Below are 23,741 nucleotides of genomic sequence, written 5' to 3'. Positions count from 1 at the left end.
TGCTTTGTTTCCGTCTTTGAGTGAGAGCAAACATAAGTATAAATGACCTGAAATGAGTTCTGTGTTTACAAAGAAACATGTCACTACTTAGGTATGATTTTTTGACTAATCTAAAATTCCACCCCTCCAGGCCTTTTCTTTTCTTTTTTTAAATTTTATTTTATTTTTAAACTTTACAAATTGTATTAGTTTTGCCAAATATCAAAATGAATCCGCCACAGGTAAACATGTGTTCCCCATCCTGAACCCTTCTCCCTCCTCCCTCTGAGCTCCATTGCCTCTGAGACCACAGGAGGTCTGTTGCTTTTATTTCATTAATTTCCTGTTAAGTAAAATCCTTTTCAAGGTGTCTTACCAGGGAACACTGGCATTCGTTTTCTGTCAACACATCTGCTGCACACACTGCACTTAATATTTCTGTGTGATTGTGTTGCTGGCATCACCATGATTATTTCCATGTCCAAAATGCGTACCTCCCTTCTCCAGTTTTTCTTTTTCTTTTTGGTGTTATACTCACTTCCCCTTCCTCTAACTTTCTATTCATTTTTTTTTTCTAAAACCTTTTTATTTTGAAATAAATATTCACAGGAAGCTTCAAAGATAGTACAGAGAGGTCTCATGTACCTTTCCCTCAGTTTTACCCCAGTTTACTACTATGCTAAGTCACTTCAGTCATGTCCGACTCTGTGCGAACCCACAGACGGCAGCCCACCAGGCTCCCCCATCTCTGGGATTCTCCAACCTGGAGTGGGTTGCCATTTCCTTCTCCAATGCATGAAAGTGAAAAGTGAAAGTGAAGCTGCTCAGTCATGTCAGACTCTTAGCGACCCCATGGACGGCAGCCTACGAAGCTCCTCCCATGGGATTTTCCAGGCAAGAGTACTGGAGTGGGTTGCCATTGCCTTCTCCCGTTTACTACTATAGTACAATAAAAAAACCAGGAAATTGACATTGGTATGTTATGTGTATAATTCTGTATTGTTTTAGCACTCAATGTAGATTTATTTAACCACCAGCACAATCAGGATACAAAACTATTCCATCTCCACAAAGATCTCCTGTGTGTTATCCTTTTATAGTAACATCACCACCCTCCTTCCCAACATTCTTTTTTTTTTTAATTTAATTTTTAATTTTTTAAATTGAAATTTATTTATTTTAATTGGAGGCTAATTACTTTACAATATTGTATTGATTTTGCCATATATCAACATGAATCCACCCCGGGTGTACACGCATTCCCCATCCTGAACCCCCTCCCACCTCTCTCCCCGTACCATCCCTCTGGGTCATCCCAGTGCACCAGCCCCAAGCATCCTGTACATCCATCGAACCTGGACTGGCGATTCATTTCTTACATGATATTATACATGTTTCAATGCCATTGTCCCAAATCATCCCACCCTCTCCCTCTCCCACAGAGTCCAAAAGACTGTTCTATACATCTGTGTGTCTTTTGCTGTCTTGCATACAAAGCTGTGGTACATATACACAATGGAGTAATACTCAGCCATTAAAAAGAATACATTTGAATCAGTTCTAATGAGGTGGATGAAACTGGAGCCTAATATACAGAGTGAAGTAAGCCAGAAAGAAAAACACCAATACAGCATACTGCTACTGCTAAGTCACTTCAGTCGTGTCCGACTCTGTGTGACCCCATAGACGGCAGCCCACCAGGCTCCCCCATCCCTGGGATTCTCCAGGCAAGAACACTGGAGTGGGTTGCCATTTCCTTCTCCAGTGCATGAAAGTGAAAAGTGAAAGTGAATTTGCTCAGTCGTATCCGACTCTTAGCGACCCCATGGATTGCAGCCTACCAGGTTCTTCCATCCATGGGATTTTCCAGGCAAGAGTACTGGAGTGGGGTGCCATTGCCTTCTCCGCCAATACAGTATACTAACACATATATATATGGAATTTAGAAAGATGGTAACCTTCCCAACATTCTTAATCCCAGGCAATCTCTTCTCCATCTCTAAGATTCTGCCATCTGAGTATGTTTTATAAAAGGAATCATAGAGTACATGGCCTTTTCAAATTGTTTTTTATTTTATCAACTCCACTATTGATACTCAGCCAGATTGTTGCATGTATCATATTTTGCTCCTTTTTATTACTGAATAGTATTCCGTGGTATGGATATACCACAGTTTGCTCAATTATTTTTGTTATTTCAAGTGTTTGGACATTATGAATAATGTTTCTATGAATACAGTTGTCCGGGTTTTTCTGTCAGCATAGGTTTTTAGGGGGATAAATGCCTAGGTGTGTCATTTTCATGCTTAAGATATTATTTTTCTCTCCAAGATTCTGATAAGTCACAATTGATTTCAGCACCTATTGAATGTTTACGAACTAGTCTCTCTAATGGGCTGAAAAGAGAATGGAGTTTGATAAAGTAATCAGCATGTGCATTAATAATATGAGGAATACAGGTGTTTCGGAGAAGGCATCACAGAGTAGACACTGCTGAGGACTTTGAACTCTGTTTGAAAGCCAACTTCATTTGTCTGAGCTTGCATTCCTTCTTAGACTTCAGAAGTTATCTTTTAGAGAACACGCTGACATTTTTTTCCAGAATCTGAAGAAATTAGCAAGGAAATTATATTTCTTACAGCCTTTATCTAGGGTGAGAGTGAGAACTATCAGCCTGAATTAATCAAATGCACATGATACCTTATCTGTGAAACATGTCTTAAAATATCCTTGGTTCAAAGGCAGGGATTTTTAGAAATGTCATCTGGCACAGTTAGAGGATTGCTTTAGATAATCTCCAAAAGCTACTTCTACACCTAAAATCTATGATTCTCTTCAAAAATTTCTGTTTTAATCAAGAAGAAATTGAGGTTTAGTGACTTAATATCATGCAAACAATAAGTGGATGGATGACCACTCAGAGGTAGAAGTCAGGAGTGTTGTCGTTCGATCTACCCTGTAAATGTAAAAAAGATAAAAGATTCATTCATTTTTAAAATGAGGAAACCCAATTATGAATTGACTCCAAAGAAAGATCTCTCTCTTTCAGAGAAATGGATTATGGAAAATGAAACTCTGGTGACTGAATTTGTTTCCACGGGCTTGACAAATCGCCTCCAGCTCCAGGTTGTTCTTTTTGTGATATTTCTCTTGGTCTATGTTGCACTTTTCTGGGAAACTTGGGGATGATCACTCTCATTTGGATGGATTCTCGCCTGCACAGCCCCCTGAACCTTTTTCTCAGCCACTTGTCCTTTGTGGACATCTATTCCTCTTCTGTCACTGGCCCCAAGATGGTAACTGACATCTTTGTGGAGAAAAAAGTCATCTCTTTCTTTGATTGTGCTGCCCAGATCTGGTTTTTATTTTTTTATTTTTTTTGGTCAGTGTGTAGTGACTGAGTGTTTCCTCTTGGCTTCCATGGCATATGACTGGCATATGGCCATCTGTAAGCCCCTGTTGTATACACTAATTATGTCTCAGCAAGTCTGTGGGCAGCTGGTGGTAGCTCCTTATATCGAGGGCCTTATAAGCACCATGATCCACACAACCTTCACCTTTTGCCTGCCTTACTGTGGTCCAAAAATCACCAATCACTTCTTCTGTGACCTTCTTCATGTTCTCTCCGTGGCATGTGCAGACACACGGGTCAATGAAGTTTTACTTTTCTCTTGGCTGGAGCTCCAGGAGTACTCAGTGGCCGTATCATTTTGGTCTCCTACATTTAGTTGTCATCACTGTCCTGAGGATCCGTCTGCTGACAGGAGGTGGAAAGCCTTCTCCACCTGCTCTTCACACCTGACTGCTGTCTCCATCCTTTATGGGACACTCTTCTTCATCTATGTATGTTCAAGTTCCAGTTTCTCCTTGGATATTAATAAAGTGATTCCCATGTTGAACCCACTTATCTATAGCCTGAGAAACAAGGAAGTAAAAGAATCATTCAGAAAGGAAGAAGTTTCTTATGGGTAAATAAACTGAAACACCATTTATACTATAGATTGAGAGTAATCTGAATGCAAGATGTAACCACATGGGCTGGGTATAGAGAATCTTTATTTTATGTTGAGATTTTGGGTCATTGACAAGTCATACAATGTCTTGGGTTATAATTTTCTCACTTTGTTTTTCTCATTTCTGATTCAGTAGGGATGGATTTTAGAACTTTTAAACTTAAAAGAGTAGATTATTGAATCCCAAGACTTAAAAATATTCTTATTCATATAAAAAAATTTATGACTAGGATATCAGAAGTTCCTTGTTAAGTCCTGAGTAAATGTTGTAATCATAGCAGTGACTTAGCAGTACTTTCATTTTCCTTACAGTGTGTCGCGGTCTCTCGTCTGTAATCTTGATCTTGACTCTTTAAACATAGACTGTTAAAAAATGTATTAAGGTCAAAAGTTTAAAGCTTTCAATTATAAGATAAATATGTTCTGGGGCTGTAAAATATAGCACAGTTTCTATAGCTAACAACACTGTATTTTATATTTGTAAGTTGCTGAGAGAGAAGATTTTTTAAAATTTTATTTTATTATTTAACTTTACAATATTGTATTGGTTTTGCCATATATCAACATGAATCCACCACAGGTATACATGTGTTTCCCATCCTGAATCCTCATCCCTCCTCCCTCCTCCCTCCCCGTACCATCCCTCTGGGTCGTCCCAGTGCACCAGCCCCAAGCATCCAGTATCGTGCATCAAACCTGGACTGGCGACTCATTTCATATATGATATTATACATGTTTCAATGCCATTCTCCCAAATCATCCCACCCTCTCCCTCTCCCACAGAGTCCAAAAGACTGTTCCTTTAATCATTCTCATCATGAGAAATGAAATTCAGAACTCTGTTAGGTGATTGATAAGCTAATTGGGGTAATCATTTTGCAATATACACAAATATTGAATAATTATGGTGTATACCTTGGACTAATAAAATATTATGTTAATTATATATCAATAAACCTGAAAAAAGTGAGATATTCAGAAACTATGTAACCATAGCACTCTCTAATATTACCTTCATGTTTGGTGTACATTTATTCCCAAGGCCTTTTATATCCTCTATACTCTTTAGTCATAGTAATAATTTATTGGGATTTTGCTGCTGTAATCATATGCTTTGTGCATATGAAGTACAGAATATCTCCATGTTCTTTAATAAAGTATTAGCTATTATTGTTATTATTTATTGATCTTTGTGACATAGGCAGGATATTAGTTCTATATTTACAGATAATGCACCAACAGCCATGAAGAGTCAATGCATTACCTGTGACTTCATAATTTGGTCTCATACTTTTATTTTCTCCAGTTACAATATTCCTTCAGCCATATTTTTGTGTTCTGTTTTCTGGAACATGGCAACAAATCAAAAAAATGGGGGAATAAATGATGTTTTTGTACTAGTATAAGACTTATTGAGATCTACACTTTGTCATCCTTAAAGACTTTCTTTAAAATGTATTTAAACTTTAATTAAAAAAATTAAAGAACAACAAAAAATGCGTTTAATTTTAGTTCAGTAACTTTGAAGGATAAAAGTAGTTAGTAATACCCTAGAATTTTTGTTTTATGTATTTTTTGTCATGCTTTCTGCCAGTTTTGGTGACTATGTTGGTTAATTACACTGCGGTATATGTTAGAACTGGACATGGAACAACAGACTGGTTCCAAATAGGAAAAGGAGTACATCAAGGCTCTATATTGTCACCTTGCTTATTTAACTTATATGCAGAGTACATCATGAGAAACGCTGGGCTGGAAGAAGCACAAGCTGGATCAAGATTGCCAGGAGAAATATCAATAACCTCAGATACGCAGATGACACCACCCTTATGGCAGATAGTGAAGAAGAACTAAAAAACCTCTTGATGAAGGTGAAAGACGAGAGTGAAAAAGTTGGCTTAAAGCTCAACATTCAGAAAACAAAGATCATGGCATCTGGTCCCATCACTTCATGGGAAATAGATGGGGAAACAGTGGAAAAGGTGTCAGACTTTATTTTTTGGGGCTCCCAAATCACTGCATATGGTGACTGCAGCCATGAAATTGAAAGACGCTTACTCCTTGGAAGGAAAGTTATGACCAACCTAGACAGCATATTGAAAAGCACAGACATTACTTTGCCAACAAAGGTTCGTCTAGTCAAGGCTATGGTTTTTCCTGTGGTCATGTATGGATGTGAGAGTTGGACTGTGAAGAAAGCTGAGTGCCAAAGAATTGATGCTTTTGAACTGTGGTGTTGGAGAAGACTCTTGAGAGTCCCTTGGCCTGCAAGGAGATCCAATCAGTCCATTCTAAAGGACATCAGTCCTGGGTGTTCTTTGGAAGGAATGATGCTAAAGCTGAAACTCCAGTACTTTGGCCACCTCAGGCGAAGTGTTGACTCATTGGAAAAGACTCTGATGCTGGGAGGGATTGGGGGCAGGAGGAGAAGGGGACGACGATGGACATGAGTCTGAGTGAACTCCGGGAGTTGGTGATGGACAGGGAGGCCTGGCATGCTGCGATTCATGGGGTCGCAAAGAATCAGACACAACTGAGCTACTGAACTGAACTGACTGATACTGAGGAGAGAAAAGATTTGAAAAAATGGTATTGGATCCATGGGATCTGCATGGGAAAAAAGTGATCATTTACCCTTACTTCACAGCACATACTAAGGTCATCTCAAGATGATTTGGAGATCAAGATGTGAAAGGGAAGGGATTAAAACATTTAGAAAATAATACGGGAGAGGATCTCTGTGATATGTGGTTGCAAATTAAAAAAATAAGCTACAAAAATACTAAACATGAAAGAAAATATTGATTCCCTAAACCACATTAAAATTGAGACCATAGGCTTGCCTTTAAGAGCATAAACACGTAAGACACACCAAGGAAAGATGTATTTACAGTGAATATAGCTGGTATACCTGAAATACATGAATAATTACCATATATTTTTTAAACAAGTCAGGCAATCTAGTGAAAAAATGTGGGCAAACACTTGAATAACTATTGGTTATATAAATGTCCTGAAAATATTGCAAAGTTGCTCAGTCTCACTAGAAATTGGCAAAATGGCCGGTAAAGTTCCAATGCAGCATTAGATTTGCCTTTTTCAGTGAAACATCTCTCAATTTCTCATGGAAAAATCTGTATATACAGTAGAAATTCTTCACACATTTTGATTTTCAGTGATTTTTTTTGTCCGTATTGGAAAAAGACACTAATTAAAATGATCACAATGTCAAATAAGGTATCCTGTGGAAAATTCTCTATTATAATGAACTTTAGATAAACAGTTCCAGAAATTTTGTCATCATTACTCTGAAGTTTACTCTGTAAATAGCTAAAGAAGGAGGTAAGAAAAGGATTCAAACACAGAAAACAAATATTTTGATCCCAGAGGATTTTTAAAAGCATTTAGAGGCAGCAATAACATTTTAACTTACTTTCCTCTTAATAAAATTCCCAAGGTATGGCATACTTTAGGGAAACAAATTCTCTCAGAACAAAAAATGATGTAACTACTTCTGAAAACCTTAATTCATGTGGAGATTTTTTTTTTTTTTTTCAGAGTGGAATCTTCCTATTTCCTTGGGGGAAAATCTAAGAATACGACCAAGTGACTGCTAGACAGTCGGACTTCCTCTCTGTGCAAAGGCACAGGTCTGGGTGGGAAGATGAAAGGCATGCTGAAAAAAGAGCACAGTTTGTACTTCAATGTTAATTTTCTAAAGAAGAAAGGAACTCATTGCCATGTAAGTTTAACTCACTTTTTAAACCTATTTCTGATTCTCTATATCTTCAAAAGTTCAAGATGAGTTAAATGGATTTATGGGGAAATAAGATTGACTAACATTCAAAATATTTTATAGGTTTTCTAATGTCGAACAAACTCCTAGTTAAACCCTAATTTTCTCTCTAAAACGTTTAAGCCATATTACTCTTTAGAACTGTATTTGATTTGCTGGCGTTTCATTCTAGCTTTTGTATGCCAACGTTCCCAAACTGAAAACCTGCAATTTCTTTTCTTATGGATAATGTTATGCTTCTAAGTAATTTAAAGTTTTGTGCACAATAAATTTCTTGTTTTTTTCCCTCACTCTAGTGACTGAGCTAACCAATGGCTGGTGAAAACTATACAAGGATCACAGAGTTTATTTTCACAGGCTAAAAGTACCATCCGCATGTGCAAGGCTTCCTCTTCTTGCTCTTCCTTCTTTTTTACCTTGTCACCATGACAGGAAACCTGGGCATGATTATCCTCATCCGGATAGATTCCCGCCTGCACACACCGATGTACTTTTTTCTCAGTCACCTGTCCTTTGCGGATGTCTGCTTTTCATCCGTGGTTGGCCCCAAGATGCTCAGAGACTTCTTCACTGAAAGGAAAGCCATTTCTTTCCTGGGCTGCGCCTTGCAGCAGTGGTTCTTTGGGTTCTTTGTGGCCATCGAGTGCCTTCTCCTGGCGTCCATGGCTTATGACCGCTACATGGCCATCTGTAACCCATTGCTGTATTCCGTCGTCATGTCCCACAGACTCTGCATACAGCTGGTGGTCGGACCCTACGCTGTTGGATTTCTGAACACCATGACCCACACAACAGCTGCTTTCCGACTTCCCTTTTGTGGTTCCAACATTATCAATCACTTCTTCTGTGACATGTCCCCGCTTCTATCTCTGGTATGTGCTGACACGTGGATCAATAAATTGCTAGTTTTCATCGTGGCTGGAACTGTACTGGTCGTCAGCAGCCTGACTATATTAATCTCCTATTGTTACATCCTCATCTCTATCCTGAGCATCCGCTCTGCTCATGGGAGGCACAGAGCCTTTTCCACATGCTCTTCCCATCTCACAGCTGTCTCCATCTTGTATGGGACTCTCTTCTTTACCTACGTGAGGCCAGGCGCAGTTTTTTCTCTGGATCTCAATAAAGTGGTGGCAGTGTTCTACACAGCAGTGATTCCCATGTTGAATCCTCTCATCTACAGCTTGAGAAATAAAGAAGTGAAAGCTGCTATGTGCAGGACCATCGCCAGGAGAAAGTTTTGCCTCAAAAGTTAAATTTCCATCTAAAACAGAAAATAGATTAAAAAGTAAAGCTTCCAGACATGGCTAGACTATCTGACCATCATCCAAAGATGCTAAAAAATTTGAAGAATTTGGGGGGTGCTATCCTTCCATTCTTCTACATGATTTTTATTTTAAAACCTTTTTTAAAAAAGCTCCATTTCATCATGTCCCTATTAGTGATAAAAATCTCCAGTCACCCAGACTCAGAGCAATTCCTTCTCCTCAAACATCTTCATTACTGAGAATATGATTGAATCTAATAAATGTTGAAGAAACCTAGTTACTAATACTTTCACACTAGTTGGACCAACAGAAATGTCCAGATGAGGTGAGTTTCTTTGGAACAACAAACATTACCCCTATCCTTACATGTAGAGTTGAAAATATCAAACAGAACATTTACTTCTCTTACATATGACTTTAAAAAGTAAATAATGCTCCATACATTATTTTTAATATCTGTTATGCTTATTTTCTTAATTCTTACCTTCCAAAAATACAATATCATGATCACTGAAGATGAAAATGCAGCTAAGCAAGTGAAGAAAAATGTTAACCAAAAAAAAAAAAAAAAAAAGAAAACCTCTTTAGTTTTCCAACTATTATGTTAGTATTAATATTCAGTTTTCCCTAGTTCTTTCAAATAAAGATAGAGATAGCTTACTACAGAAAGTAGAAATAAATTACAAAGAAGTGAATGAAAAAAATGAGAAAACTTCTGAAAAATCAGAAACAATGAGCTGAGAAGTTATTGGTAATTAAAATGCAGAAAATTTATTTCTTATTGTCTTGTTAGTATTTTTCTCTTATTCTTTTAAAATTAAAAAAATACAATAGAATGAAGATAAAAAATATTTCAACACCTTTGTGCTCCCCTCAACCTCAGAAGAATCCAAAGAGGAATTATATGAACTGCAATCATTTTCATAAAAGTTAAGTGATTTTTGAAAAGCATCCATTTGGTATAAACTAAATTCTAACAACATCTACCTTTAGCCCTGATAGCTATTGGTGATCTAAAATGTAAAATTTATCTCTAGGCTATACAGAGATCCACATATAAGTAGAGGAAAAAAACAGAACAAAAAACAGATATGCTTGAGTAGTGATGTAGGAAATAACTAGGGTGTAGAATCTAGCTCAAACCCCTGCCCGGATAAATATCTTGATGCAGTTGTTGGATAAGCAAATGATTTCTCAGGCAGTATTGATGAAAGGATAGTGTCACAATCCTTCTTCCTCACTCCAGAAGTCGTTGTACCTGCTTTGAATATTGCAACTATACTAAGAATAGCACATTACAGGGACTGGACTGGGCATGGAATGACTTGGGTTCAAGGGAAGTAAGCAGACTATGGAATCAACTGGATATGAAGACGTGGAGCCAGTGTACAGGCTAGGAATAATAGTCTGCATTCAATGAAGCTGTTGTCTCTGCAGGAATGAGGCATGTGCTAAATAGTCAGAGAGATAGAAATAGTGCTAGTAGGAGGCTATTAAAAGGATCAGGATGTTAGCTCAGAAATTTCCTCCATTTAATTTCTATTATTTATTTATTGTAGAAACAATTAATTAGATGGAGGCTGGGATGAACCATTTCAGATGTGTATGTGTTTGCTGCTAATAGTGAAGTGAGGTGACTTTTCTTTCTCTTGATGGAAAGAAAATTACCACTGTTCTGATCTGTGCTTAGAGCAGAGGTTCTTGGGGTTCTTGCAGATGGTAAGTGGTTCCTCTAAACATCTATGGCATCTAAGTATCTTCTGGAAACCAGAGCTCTTTTTATTTGCTGAGCCACACAGATGATGTGTTAAGGTGGTGGAGAGGGTTTCTGCCCTTGGGTTTGTGGACACCATTATAGCTCATGACAACTGTTGATTTCCAATTATTCTCCAGGTCATTTCTAAGACATGCCCTACTGTTTGCCATCAAATGCTCTGACACTCCATCCAATGTATTTTTACTCAAAAATATTTTTTATGGAATGTTTATATTTATAGAATAACATAACATAATGAGATCCTCTGTTCCCAACATCCAGGTTGTTACTGTTTGTGTCTGGAGTTATAGGTATGGTCTAGCCACCTGCATGGGGAAGAAAGTCAAAAGGGGGCTTTCCTGGTGGCTCAGATGGTAAAGAATCTGCCTGCAATGCAGGAGCCCCTGGTTCCAACCCTGGGTCCTGAAGATACCCTGGGGAAGGAAATATCAACCCACTCCAGTATTCTTGTCTGGAAAATCCCATGGACAGAGGAGCCTGGTGGGCTACAGTCCATGTACCCTCTGTTTACCTCCTTATGGCCATTGTGAGAATTCACTCAGCTGCTGGAGGACACAGACTTTCACCCTTGCTTTTACCCTGCGTGATCTCTACACTGAATGAGAATCGCTTCTTTATCTATGACTTAGTCTTCCAAGTTCTCCTGACTTTCTCTAAAGGAGTGAAGCCTTTAACACTAAGGTCTCATCAACAAAAAGAGTATTTAGAAAAAAGAAGATTTTTCCCCCTTAAGATCTAAATTCATATCCAATACAGGATATGGGGGGAAAAAGAGCTTCTATGAAAATCAAATGAACTGGGAATGTTCCTATGATTCTATGCCACTTAGCAAGACTTCTGAATGAATGGGAAAAGGAGAGGCCGCTTGATCAGAATTTACATTCCTGTCATTTGGATGCCATGATTGCTTCTCAGTTTCCCAGGAAAAGAATAAAGTTCAAACCCCATACTCAGCGCATCAAATCCTGCTGCCAAGAGATTGCTCTTCATCTTGACTTTGAACCACAAGCAAGAGTGCTACATTGCTTCAATCTTGTCTGACTATTTGTGACTCTATGGACTGTAGCTCACCAGGCTCCTCTGTCAATGGGATTCTCTAGGCATGAATACTGGAGTGGGTTGCCATGTCCCACTCCAGGGGATCTTCCCCACCCGGTGAAAGAACCCATATCTTTTATGTCTCCTGCACTGGCAGGTGGGTTCTTTACCAATAGCACCATCTGGGAAGCCCTCTGAACCACATACACAATTACTTAAAATACCGTTATTAGATCTCTGCAACAAAGAAAATTTCTAGAGCATTCCCTTGTTTTTTCCTGTCCCAACCTCTAATAAGTTTTTTGACAGTTGAATTTCTAATACTAATTTTGATGTTATACTGTCACAAATGTGATCTAATTAACCTATGATTTTGGATTAGAAGATATATATGGCAACATTAAAAAAGTCACCCAGAGACCAAAAACCGCGTCCAAGGAAAGAGAAACCCCAGTAAAACGGTAGGCACTGAGAGAGGGCCTCAGAGGGCAGACACACTGAAACCATAATCACAGACAACAGGCCAATCTGATCACACGGACCACAGCTTGTCTAACTCAATGAAACTAAGCCATGCCTGTTGGGCCACCCACGGTGGATGGGTCATGTTGGAGAGGTCTGACAGAATGTGGTCCACTGGAGAAGGGAATGGCAAACCACTTCAGTATTCTTGCCTTGAGAACCCCATGAACAGCATGAAAAGGCAAAATGATAGGATACTGAAAAAGGAACTCCCAGGGTCAGTAGGTGCCCAATATGCTACTGGAGATCAGTGGAGAAATAACTCCAGAAAGAATTAAGACATGGAGCCAAAGCAAAAACAATACCCAGTTGTGGATGTGACTGGTGATAGAAGCAAGGTCCAATGCTGTAAAGAGCCATATTGCATAGGAACCTGGAATGTTAGGTCCATGAATCAAGGCAAATTGGAAGTGGTCAAACAGGAGATGGAAAGAGAGAACATTGACATTCTAGGAATCAGCGAACTAAAATGGACTGGAATGGGTGAATTTAACTCAGATGACCATTATACCTACTACTGTGGGCAGGAATCCCTTAGAAGAAATGGAGTAGCCATCATAGTCAACAAAACAGTCCACAATGCAGTACTTGGATGCAATCTGAAAAACGACAGAATGATCTCTGTTCATTTCCAAGGCAAACTATTCAATATCACAGTAATCCAAGTCTATGCCCCAACCAGTAATGCTGAAGAAGCTGAAGTTGAATGGTTCTATGAAGACCTACAAGACCTTTTAGAACTAACACCCAACAAAGATGTCCTTTTCATTATAGGGCACTGGAATGCAAAAGTAAGAAGTCAAGAAACACCTGGAGTAACAGGCAAATTTGGCCTTGGAGTACAGAATGAAGCAGGACAAAGACTAATAGAGTTCTGCCAAGAGAACGCACTGGTCATAGCAAACACCCTCTTCCAACAACACAAGAGAAGACTCTACACATGGACATCACCAGATGGTCAACACTGAAATCAGATTGATTATATTCTTTGTAGCCAAAGATGGAGAAGCTCTATACAGTCAGCAAAAACAAGACCAGGAGCTGACTATGGCTCAGATCATGAACTCCTTATTGCCAAATTCAGACTTAAATTGAAGAAAGTAGGGAAAACCACTAGAACATTCAGGTATGACCTAAATCAAATCCCTTGTGACTATACAGTGGAAATGAGAAATAGATTTAAGGGACTAGATCTGATAGACAGAGTGCTTGATGAACTGTGGACAGAGGTTCATGACATTGTACAGGAGACAGGAATCAAGATCATCCCCAAGAAAAAGAAATACAAAAGAGTAAAATGGCTGTCTGGGGAGGTCTTACAAATAGGTGTGAAAAGAAGAGAAGCCAAAAGCAAAGGAGAAAAGGAAAGATATACCCATTTGAATGCTGAATTCCAAAGAATAGCAAGGAGAGATAAAGCCTTCTTCAGTGATCAGTTGAAAGAAATAGAGGAAAAGAATAGGATGGGAAAGATTATAAATCTCTTCAAGAAAATTAGAGATATCAAGGGAACATTTCATGCAAAAATGGGCTCAGTAAAGGACAGAAATGGTATGGACCTAACAGAAGCAGAAGATAGTAAGAAGAGGTGGCAAGAATACAAAAACCTACTACACCTGAGTTATTTGGGTCCAGGTAGTTCTGGGTGAGCCTAAGGCTACAGGGAGCTTCATTACTCACATGTTTCCCCTAGGCCAAGTGAGATGACTCTGGGCCCCTTTGAAACAATCTGGGAGGATAGCTACATAAGAAAAAAGCCAGAGAATTCATTCACGGTCATCCAGTGACCACTCTGAATCTCAGCAGTAATTGATGCAAACCACAGTTCATCCTCCTCCTCTAGAAAGACTGACTCTTGCATCTCTGGGGAGATAAAGTGATGCTAGGAACAGTGTAGTCCTATAGGCTTAGAATTTGTTCATCTCATTTCTGAAGACTCCATCAGGGCAAACTATACCTTATTTTATGTTTCAATCAAAGAAGGAAAGATTTATAAACAATTTAAGAAAGAGTAATTGATCAGGAAAGAGGATACAGTGTTTACTATAAGTCCCTGAGCATCTGAATATCTCTTGATGCAGAATCCAAACTTTAGAAAGGATTAGGGGCTCTCGGGTCTTCTTTTTTTTAATATAAATTTATTTATTTTAATTGGAGGTTAATTACTTTACAATATTGTATTGGTTTTGCCATACATCAACATGAATCGGGTCTTCTTCAGGTGTTTGAAAATTCCGTGAAACACACGGATTATCCGAGTAGACGTTCTACTTTGTCAAGTCTGTGGAGGCTTTAAGTGGAGCTCATTCAAAGAGTGGACCTTCCATCTAGCTGAAAGTGGCTCCCATCTAAACTCAGGGTTATGGGTCCATGACCACACCGTCCCCAAATCTCACTTGAACCATTTCAAAGCCAAACATGATGGGGTTGAAGTCAGATATCCTGATGCTGATGGAGAGTAGATTTGTCTGTATCCTTCACAAAAGGTCCCTTTGAGTGTGACAAGAGGTTTTGACCATCCTGGAGATTCCATAAATTACTTTCTTGGACCATGGTTTTTACCACTCTTTAAAAATGGGCAATTTTTTTTTAATTGAGAGGATATTTCAACTTTCTTGGGTTATTATACAATTTAGTGTAAAAATCCAACAAAAAACTAATAAGAATATAAAATATATGTGACTAAAGTTTAAAAATATTTTTGTTGTTGCCTAGGAAGTATAATAAAAGACACTTCTGGAGCTGATACTTAAATCACTCTAGAATATTTGGAAAACAGAACACGAAAGAGACACAAATCACATGTAGTTGTACTAGTCACATATACAAACTGCAGCTATTTTCATATGTTTATTTAAGTTATTTCTTGTACGTGTGTATTTGTATAGTATATGTAGAACTCAGCAATACATCAATGCATACAATTTATTTTGTGAGCTAATGGGATATTAAAAAACAAAAGTCCTTATATAATATGGTTGGTCTGTACAGAACATTTGTGTTAAATCATTTGTTTATATTCTTCTAGGATTTTTCTGTGTATGTACATGTAATATTTGAAAAGATTTCTTATGGAATATTATTTTGCCTATTTAAATTATATATCCTAAATATTTTTAATTGGACTATACTTATTAAATATTCTTCTCAACAGGAGTTTTAATTGCCAAAATAATTTATACAATTAACAAATACACTTGTGATGACTTATAATAACATGATGCTTAGTAGGCAGTATCCCAGGTTCTGAGGATTTATCTGTGAGCCACACAAGCAAAGACCCTTCCTACATGGAGCTTACATTCCATTGAGAGGAGAAAGAAAGAAAGAAAGTGAAGTCGCTCAGTTGTATCTGACTCTTTGCGACCCCATGGACTGTAGCCCACCAGGCTCCTCCTTCCATGGGATTCTCCAGGCAAGAATACTGGAGTGGGTTGCCATTTCCTTCTCCAGGGGATCTTCCCTACCCAGGGATCTAACCCAGGTCTCCCGCATTGCAGGCAGACGCTTTAACCTCTGAGCCACCAGGGGAGTAACGCATTGAGAGGAGAGAGGCTTGCAAATAAAGACAAATCAAACTGTGACCAGTATTATTATGAAAGAAAAGCATAAAGAGGTGGAGTATATCTTGCAGTGGAGGCAGAATCATGCAGCTGGTTTGTAGTGGGGTTGGGGGTTCCAACTCAGATCCTCAGACAGTAAAGCTTATACTTCTAGCTATTGTATTAATGCCATCATCATAGTCAGATCACTGAGGAAAAATAACAGATGAGGAGAAGTCAAACGGACCCCATATACTTCTGTGGCAGAAACTACTGAAGAAACATCAGTATTTCATTCTGCCCATCTTTAACAGATGACCTGTGTTTGGTTGGTACATTGAAACCTGTATGCATGAGTGCTAAGTTGCTTTCATTGTGTCTGACTCTTCTCTGTCCGTGGGATTCTCCAGGCAAGAACACTGGAGTGGGTTACTATTTCCTTCTCCAGGGGATCTCCTGGACCCAGGGATTGAACCCGCATATCTTATGTCTCCTGCACTGACAAGTGGGTTTTTTACCACCAGTGCTACCTGGGAAGCCAGTATAAAAGACTGCATTTCTCATCGTCCTTTGTAATTGGGTGTTGACATGTTACTAAGTCCTGATGGGTAAGTGGAAGATTTGTGAGGCACCTATAGGAAGTCTTCTTATACTTTCAGAGAGTGCCTTTCTTCTCAGCTAGCTCCCTTGTGCGACCTGGAATGCAGCTTTGATGGCTGGAACTTGAGCAATCATTTTGGACCATGAGGAAGCATTCGTATCCCTGATACTTTGTACAACTGTATTAGTCCTGTATTGTGGCAAAAACAAATTCTTTTAAATACTTTAAAAAAATCACTTATTTTGAGTTTTATATCATAGGAATGTTGCTGCTGCTGCTAAGTCTCTTCAGTCGTGTCTGACTCTGTGCGACCCCATAGATGGCAGCCCATCAGGCTCCCCCATTCCTGGGATTCTCAAGGCTAGAACACTGGAGTGGGTTGCCATTTCCTTCTCCAGTGCATGGAAGTGAAAAGTGAAAGTGAAGTTGCTCAGTCGTGTCCGACTCTCAGTGACCCCATGGACTGCAGCCTACCAGGCTCCTGTGCCCAAGGGATTTTCCAGGCAATAGTACTGGAGTGGGGTGCCATTGCCTTCTCCATCATAGGAATAGGCAATCCTAATTCAAATTAACCCAGATGCCTATTTTGGAGGCAGAAGGTGGAAACAGCATATCTGTACCATACTTTGGTTGACTGTTGACTTGGTTTTTAGGTTTAGTGCATTAAAATATTGGAGAAGGCATTGGCACCCCACTCCAGTACTCTTGCCTGGAAAATCCCATGGACGGAGGAGCCTGGTAGGCTGCAGTCCATGGGGTCGCTAAGAGTCGGACACGACTGAGTGACTTCCCTTTGACTTCTCACTTTCATGCATTGGAGGAGTAAATGGCAACCCACTCCAGTGTTCTTGCCTGGAGAATCCCATGGACAGAGGAGCTTGGTGGGCTGCCGTCTATGGGGTTGCACAGAGTCGGACACGACTGAAGCAACTTAGCAGCAGCAGCAGCATTAAAATATAGTAATATTCAGAGAAGACAGTAAAGAAATAGTTTCTATTTACTGTCTCTCTCTCCAGTTGACACCATTCAAGAGAAACAAATGCTGATTTTGACCCAACTCGTGCTTAGTAATCTGGTGGCTCTGTCCAGAATGTTGGGGTTTCCTCACTGGTTTTCTCTGCTGGAACAAGTGCTTATGTCAGTGATTCGGGAGAGGCAGGGTCTCATGATTGACAGCCCTACCAGGTCTAGGATGGACAAATTATTTATAATAAAAGAGTAATTCTGTTGCCAAAGAAGGAAAAAGAGAGATCTGGTCAGACAGATAAACACATTTGAAATGAAACTTTGAGGAAAGATAGAGAAAGGTTTAAAGAAGATATTTTGGTGAGAGAAAGACACCATTTTCACAATTTCCTATGCCAGAGCAATGTGAGAAACACTCTGAAAAAAAAAAAAAAACCCCTCATTTTTAATGTGCTTAGATTTTTGTGTGTGTGAGAGAGGCAGAGAGGCAGAGACAGAGGCAGAAAGAGAGAAGTTAAATGGGAATGTCCCAATTAATTTTAGGTTATGCAAGTGAGACTACATAATGAAAAATTTAAAATAAGAAGCAGTATTTGGTATTACAGATAATTTAAACAAACAATTTATTTTGCTCATCTATTAAATGGGGATAACATTATGTGAGGCACTGTATGAATATAAAAATAAGTAAGAGATCATAAAAAAGTGCTCAGAAGATTGTAAGTGAGATTTTACTATTTTTATTATCAATATTCTTTTTTATATAAAAACATATTTATAGCAGTATTGACTGTAGGTTTTGTTGATTTTTAAATTTGATTTGCAAAGTAAATGCAATAGCTTTCTTTTTTTATACTTAAGTAAGATAATTTTTAAATTTTTTTATTTTTGCAAATTAATTTATTGTAATTGGAGGCTAATTACTTTACAGTATTGTAGTGGCTTTTGCCATACATTCACATGAATCAGCCATGGGTGTACAATACTCTTCAAGTTAATAAAAATTCCATATTATCATCTTTATAGGCATAAGACAATATCTGTTCCTAATTAACTTTATAAAGTTTTAGTAGCCCAGGAAAAGAGGAATTCTTATTTATCGAATGTCCTGGAGAAACACTACTTCTTTATCGTCAGGGTCTAGGAAAATATATGACTCTCAAGTAGTTTATTCACTAGAAATTTGTTAACTCTATCTTAGGCTTCCCCAGTGGCTCAGCAGTAAAGAATCCACCTGTCAATGCAGGAGACATAGATTCGATTCAGGAATCAGAAAGATGCCTTGAAGAAGGAAATGACAACCCACTCCAGAATTCTTGCGTGGGAAATTCCACGGACAGAGGAGCCCAGCGGGCTACAGTCCATGGAGTTGCAAAGAATCTGACACAACTTAGTGACTAAACAACAACAACAAATCTATCTCAAGGTATTTTGAAAGGAATGCGACAAAACATTAACTTCTAAGACTCCTACTAGTCCTGCTCCAACATCATATTAATTAAGATTCCCTCAAAATGACCTTATTTTCTAAACTGTTATAAACCCAATTTTAATTTTTTTACATTTTTTAAAATTAAATTTATTTATAGAGGCTGATTACTTTACAAAATTACTTGAAAACAAGAGGGTCAAAGTTTGTTAAAATTTGTTGTACCTTCAGTACCATGAGATGCACTATTTCACATTCTTAATGAAAGATTCCCCTCTACCTTTTTATTCATCTCCTATTTAACAGGGTCTCAGTGAATACAGTGAGGTGAAAGTGATAATCACTCAGTCGTGTCTGACTCTGTGACCCTATGGACTATAGCCCACCAGGCTCCTCTGCCATGGAATTCTCCAGGCAAAAATACTGGAGTGGGCTGCCATTTCCTTCTCCAGGGGATCTTTCCAACCCCAGGATGGGACCTGTGTCTCCTGCATTGCCCGCAGACTTTTTATTTTTGAGCCACCAGGGAAGCTTCAGTGCATATAGAAAGCTTTAGTCGCTCAATTGTGTCTGACTCTTTGCGACTCATGGACTGTAGCCCCCAGGCTCCTCTGTCCATGGAATTCTCCAGGCAAGAGTACTGAGGTGGGTGGTCATTCCCTTCTCCAGAGGAACTTCCTGGCCCAGGGATTGAATCTGCATCTCTGGCATTGCAGGCAGATTCCTTACAGTCTGAGCCACCAGGGAAGTCCACTTTCTGCTATATTGCCCCTATATTGAATATAGGGTGTGTTCAAATAAAGTGTAGGCAAGGTTCTTAGTGAAGTAACATTGTTATAGTTCCTTTTCAAGGTGGTGTTAAACGTTGCCACGAGGTGGCAGCATCAGCTTATCAATCACAATAAAAGCTTGTTCACATTTCCTTCATTATTTTTTAAGATTTTTTTTTTTTTTTTTGGGTATGGATCATTTTTAAAGTCTTTATTGAGTTTGTTACAATACTGCTTCTATTTTACGTTATTTTTTTATTTTTTGGCCACAAAGCACAAGGGATCTTAGCTCCCCGACCAGGGATACCTCCTGCATCAGAAGACAAGGTCTGGATACCGGATACCACTGGATACCAGAGAAGTCCCCTCTACTACTTTAATTTACAAAGGATTCCATAGAATTTCCTGTGTATCTTGAAACTAGAGAAAATGGAGAGCCTATATCCAGTTAGAAACAAATATAAAATTATCAGAAAATAGATCTCATTGGACTGACTGAGGTTATGGAGCAGAATTTTAATTGCACTTTCCCTTAACTGTTCTTTCCCAAGATACAGTACACTTTGGGACAGGACATCTTCCATAAGAACAAGCAGAAAATGACGCAACTAATTCAGGGGACTTTCAGCTAGTTGTCTAAGACTCTGTATGTGTCACAGTGGAGTCTTCCACACTTTCTTTCTGGAAGAAAGTAAAAAGTAAAATCAAATGACTGTGGAAAATTTGGACCCATTCTATGTGTGAAGGTAAGGGAAGAGATGAAAGCTAACCAACTTGGTTTGTTTTTACTTTAGTTCTTCTTGTCATCTTTAAACAAGAGGGACCCCATTGAAACGTTAAGAACTTCTAAATCATTATCTGTTCCTTTTCCTACCTGATTTTTAGCAAGTTCAGGAGAACATAAATAAAGTAAATTGAAAATAAATTTTATATTTGATTCATGGCCACAATGGCATTATCCTTGTCTTTGATGGATGGTTAAGGAAGATCTAAGAAGAGATAACCTAGGTAGAGAAAAGTTTAGATTCTGCAACTGGATCAAAATATTATAACATGAGTATAAAATGGGTCAGAGAGGAGGAAAAGGGGAAAAGAAAAGCCCTGAATTCAATTCAAATTCCAGTCTGAGCCATCTGGGTGATTTCCTTTCTCCTTGCTGAAAGAATTATTGTGGGCTGTGTTGTTGTTATCCTAAGTGCTCTGAACCCCAGGGAGACCTGTATTCCTCATCCTGCGTGGTCTCACCTGTTGGAGCACAGTAATCTATTTTAGGCATCAAGCCACATTGAAAAACTGAGAAATTAAAATGTCATGCAGAAGGCCTGGGCAAGGGCTTGTTTTGTTGCTCAATGGTAAAGAATCAGTCTGCCAATGCAGGAGTCATGGGTTTGATCTCTGACCTGGGAAGATCTAACTTGCTGTGGATCAGCTTAGTGGGTGCTCCACAACTATTGAGCTCATGGTGGAGTCCACACGCTGCAACTGTCGAGGCCCGAGCACCCTAGAGCTGGTGCTTAACAACAGGAGAAGGACCACAATGAGAAGCCTGAGCACCGCAACTAGAGAGGAGCCTCCACTTGCCGCACCCAGGGAAAAAGCCGCTCAGCCATGAAATCCCAGCATGGCCAACAATGAATGATTGAACAACTCAGGTTCAAGGAGATCAGTTGACTTAACCAAGGCCATTCTTATAGTGCATGAAAAAAGAATACATAGAGGATATAGAGGTGGGCTACTTCAGGCTTTTCTCATGGTTTCTTCCATGTATTGTTTCCATAAAGTGATGCTTCAACTCAGCATTCTATTATCCTATGGGCTTCCCACTAATGACCATTGGCTATAACCTCAAAAAAATAGGAAGCCAAAATGCATTATTGTGTACTCCTATTGCAATGTACAATGTTTAATCTCTTTAAGATGAAAGGATTTATGAAGACACAGGAAACACTGTTACAGTGTGAAAAAAGAAATCTTACAGTCTGTTTTGACAGGTAAATACTCAGTGCCCACTTCTGCCAGTCACTAGAATAGGGAACACGGGTTAAACTTTTATTTTGCTCCTATGTAAAAGGAAATAATGATGTTTAGCTTGCAGGCTTGTTAAAGACAATATGTAAGGCACAAATGCCAATAATTAGTGTGCACTTACTAGGAACTCAGTAAGACTCTGTTAAATGTTTGCACGCATTAACTCATTTAATCCTCACAGCAATTTACAAGGTAGGTGTTACTATTATTACTCCTATTTCACAGGTGAAGAAAAGTAACTTTCCTAGGGTCAGAGCACTTGCAGAGTGTGCACTAAGGCTTAAGTTGTAATCCCAAAGTGCACAGCACGTGGCCTGAAACTGAGCAGCGGCTCATTCTTCTCTGCTTGTTTCATTTCACTCTCCTACATCACTTCACCAGGCCTGTACCCACCTGGTGAACTCAGGTAAACTTCACTGAAGTTAAAATTACTGGAAAGTTATTCTGGAATTTTCTCTGCTATTGGTTATGGGAATTTGAGTTTCTAAGCTGTGGTTTTCTCACCCATATATTGATGGATTCCTATGGAGCCTTGTAATATTATAGCTTCAAATCTGATCCTTTGCTCTGGTCTCTATTTCACTATTGTTTCCTTAGCCACGGCATGCACCTAAAAGTCGTATACTCTCCTAGGGACTAGTTTATTTTTTCCTGTGTCCCCTTTTTGAAGACATGTTTACCAAATTTCTCTTCTCTTCTCCAGCGGAATCCAGAGTCTGTCCCCGGCTAATGAAAGCGACATGAGGGTCATAGAGTTCATCTTCAGAGATTTGAATTTCAGCCCTCAATTGCAGGTCTGCCTTTTCCTGCTCTTTCTGAGTTTCTACCTCATCAACCTAACAGGATACTTGGGTGTGATTATTCTGATACACATGGATTCCCGCCTTTGCACCCCATGTACTTTTTCCTCAGTCACTTGTCTTTTGTGGACATGTGCTTCTCTTTGGTCGTGAGCCCCAAGATTCTCTCTGACTTCCCGGGGCTGTGCTTTGCGACAGGGGTGCTTTGGGTTCTTCGTCCCAGCAGAGTGTTTTCTCTGGCGTCCGTGGCCTATGGCCGCTGTGGCGCCATTTGAAACCCACTGTGGTATTACGTCACCATGTCCCAGAGACTCTGAGTCCAGCTGGTGGTGGGTCCCTATGTCACTGGGTTCGTGAACCCCATGACGCACACATGATGCTTTTGGCCTTCCTTTCTGCAGCTCCATGTCATCCCTCGCTTCTTCTGTGACTTGCCCCTTCTGCTTTCCCTTGTGTGCCGACACCAGTCTCAGCAAGTGGGTGGTTTTTGTTGTGGCTGGAGCTATGGTCGTCTTCAGTGGCCTGACTGTCCTGGGCTCCTCCACAGACATCCTCATCCCCACCCTGAAGATCCGCTCTGCTGATGGGAGACGTGAAACCTCGTCTACCTGCTCTGCGCACCAGACAGCCGTATCTATCTTGTATGGCCCTCTTCTTTTTATTTATGTCCAGCCTAGTGCCTGTGTCTCCCTGGGTCTTGACAAAGTGGTGTCTGTGGTTTATACTGCAGGCATCCCCATGTTGAACCCATTTACCTATAGCTTGAGGAATAAGGAGGTCAAAGATACCATCCATAGGGCCGTGTTGAAAAGGATGTTTTCTAGGGCATAAATTCTTATCTAGAATGGAAATTGGAGGAAAAAGCTAAAAATGACAGACTGTGTGGATTCCTAAGGTTCCAGGCCTCTTGCAAGTATTTGGGGATGCAGTGGTACCCCTTTATCCATTCATCCATCCAATTATTCATTCATCTTGTCAATCAACGTGGATTCCTTAAGCCTTGATCTTTTCTGTATAATAAGCCAAAGTTATAGTTCAAATCCACAGCCCATTTAATCTGGTTCCTTTCAGCCACCTCATAGTCCAATCATTTTCAGAAAAAGCTTATTATTTAATAATAGCTACTATTTTAAATAAAAATTCTGTATATCTATTTTCTTTTTCTGCTGATTCCTTGGAATTTGACTTTTAAAATGCCAGTGTTTGCACAAG

The 23,741-nt window shown here is 39.3% G+C and overlaps 1 protein-coding gene and 2 pseudogenes across 1 annotated transcript; all 3 read left to right on the top strand.

The window, feature by feature from the left end:
* The first annotated feature begins 3,039 nt into the window (after positions 1-3,039).
* On the top strand, positions 3,040-3,955 carry LOC147358743 (olfactory receptor 5G25-like; annotated as a pseudogene).
* A 4,172-nt stretch (positions 3,956-8,127) lies between these two features.
* LOC147358742 (olfactory receptor 5G9-like) lies at positions 8,128-9,044 on the top strand. Its single transcript, XM_086338704.1, has one exon. It carries the CDS (start codon positions 8,214-8,216, stop codon positions 9,042-9,044), a length of 831 nt encoding a protein of 276 aa, XP_086194830.1. The 5' UTR covers positions 8,128-8,213.
* Positions 9,045-22,460: 13,416 nt separating this feature from the next.
* On the top strand, positions 22,461-23,360 carry LOC147358741 (olfactory receptor 5G9-like; annotated as a pseudogene).
* The last annotated feature ends 381 nt before the right edge of the window (positions 23,361-23,741 follow it).

This window comes from Bos grunniens, chromosome 15 (assembly GCF_055505025.1).
Source record: "Bos grunniens cultivar Pamir isolate PY7600 chromosome 15, Bosgru_T2T1.0, whole genome shotgun sequence".
In the NCBI taxonomy this organism is placed as follows: Eukaryota; Metazoa; Chordata; class Mammalia; order Artiodactyla; family Bovidae; genus Bos; species Bos grunniens.
Note: the sequence above shows the minus strand (reverse complement) of the source record. Positions and strands in the feature narration are given on the sequence as shown.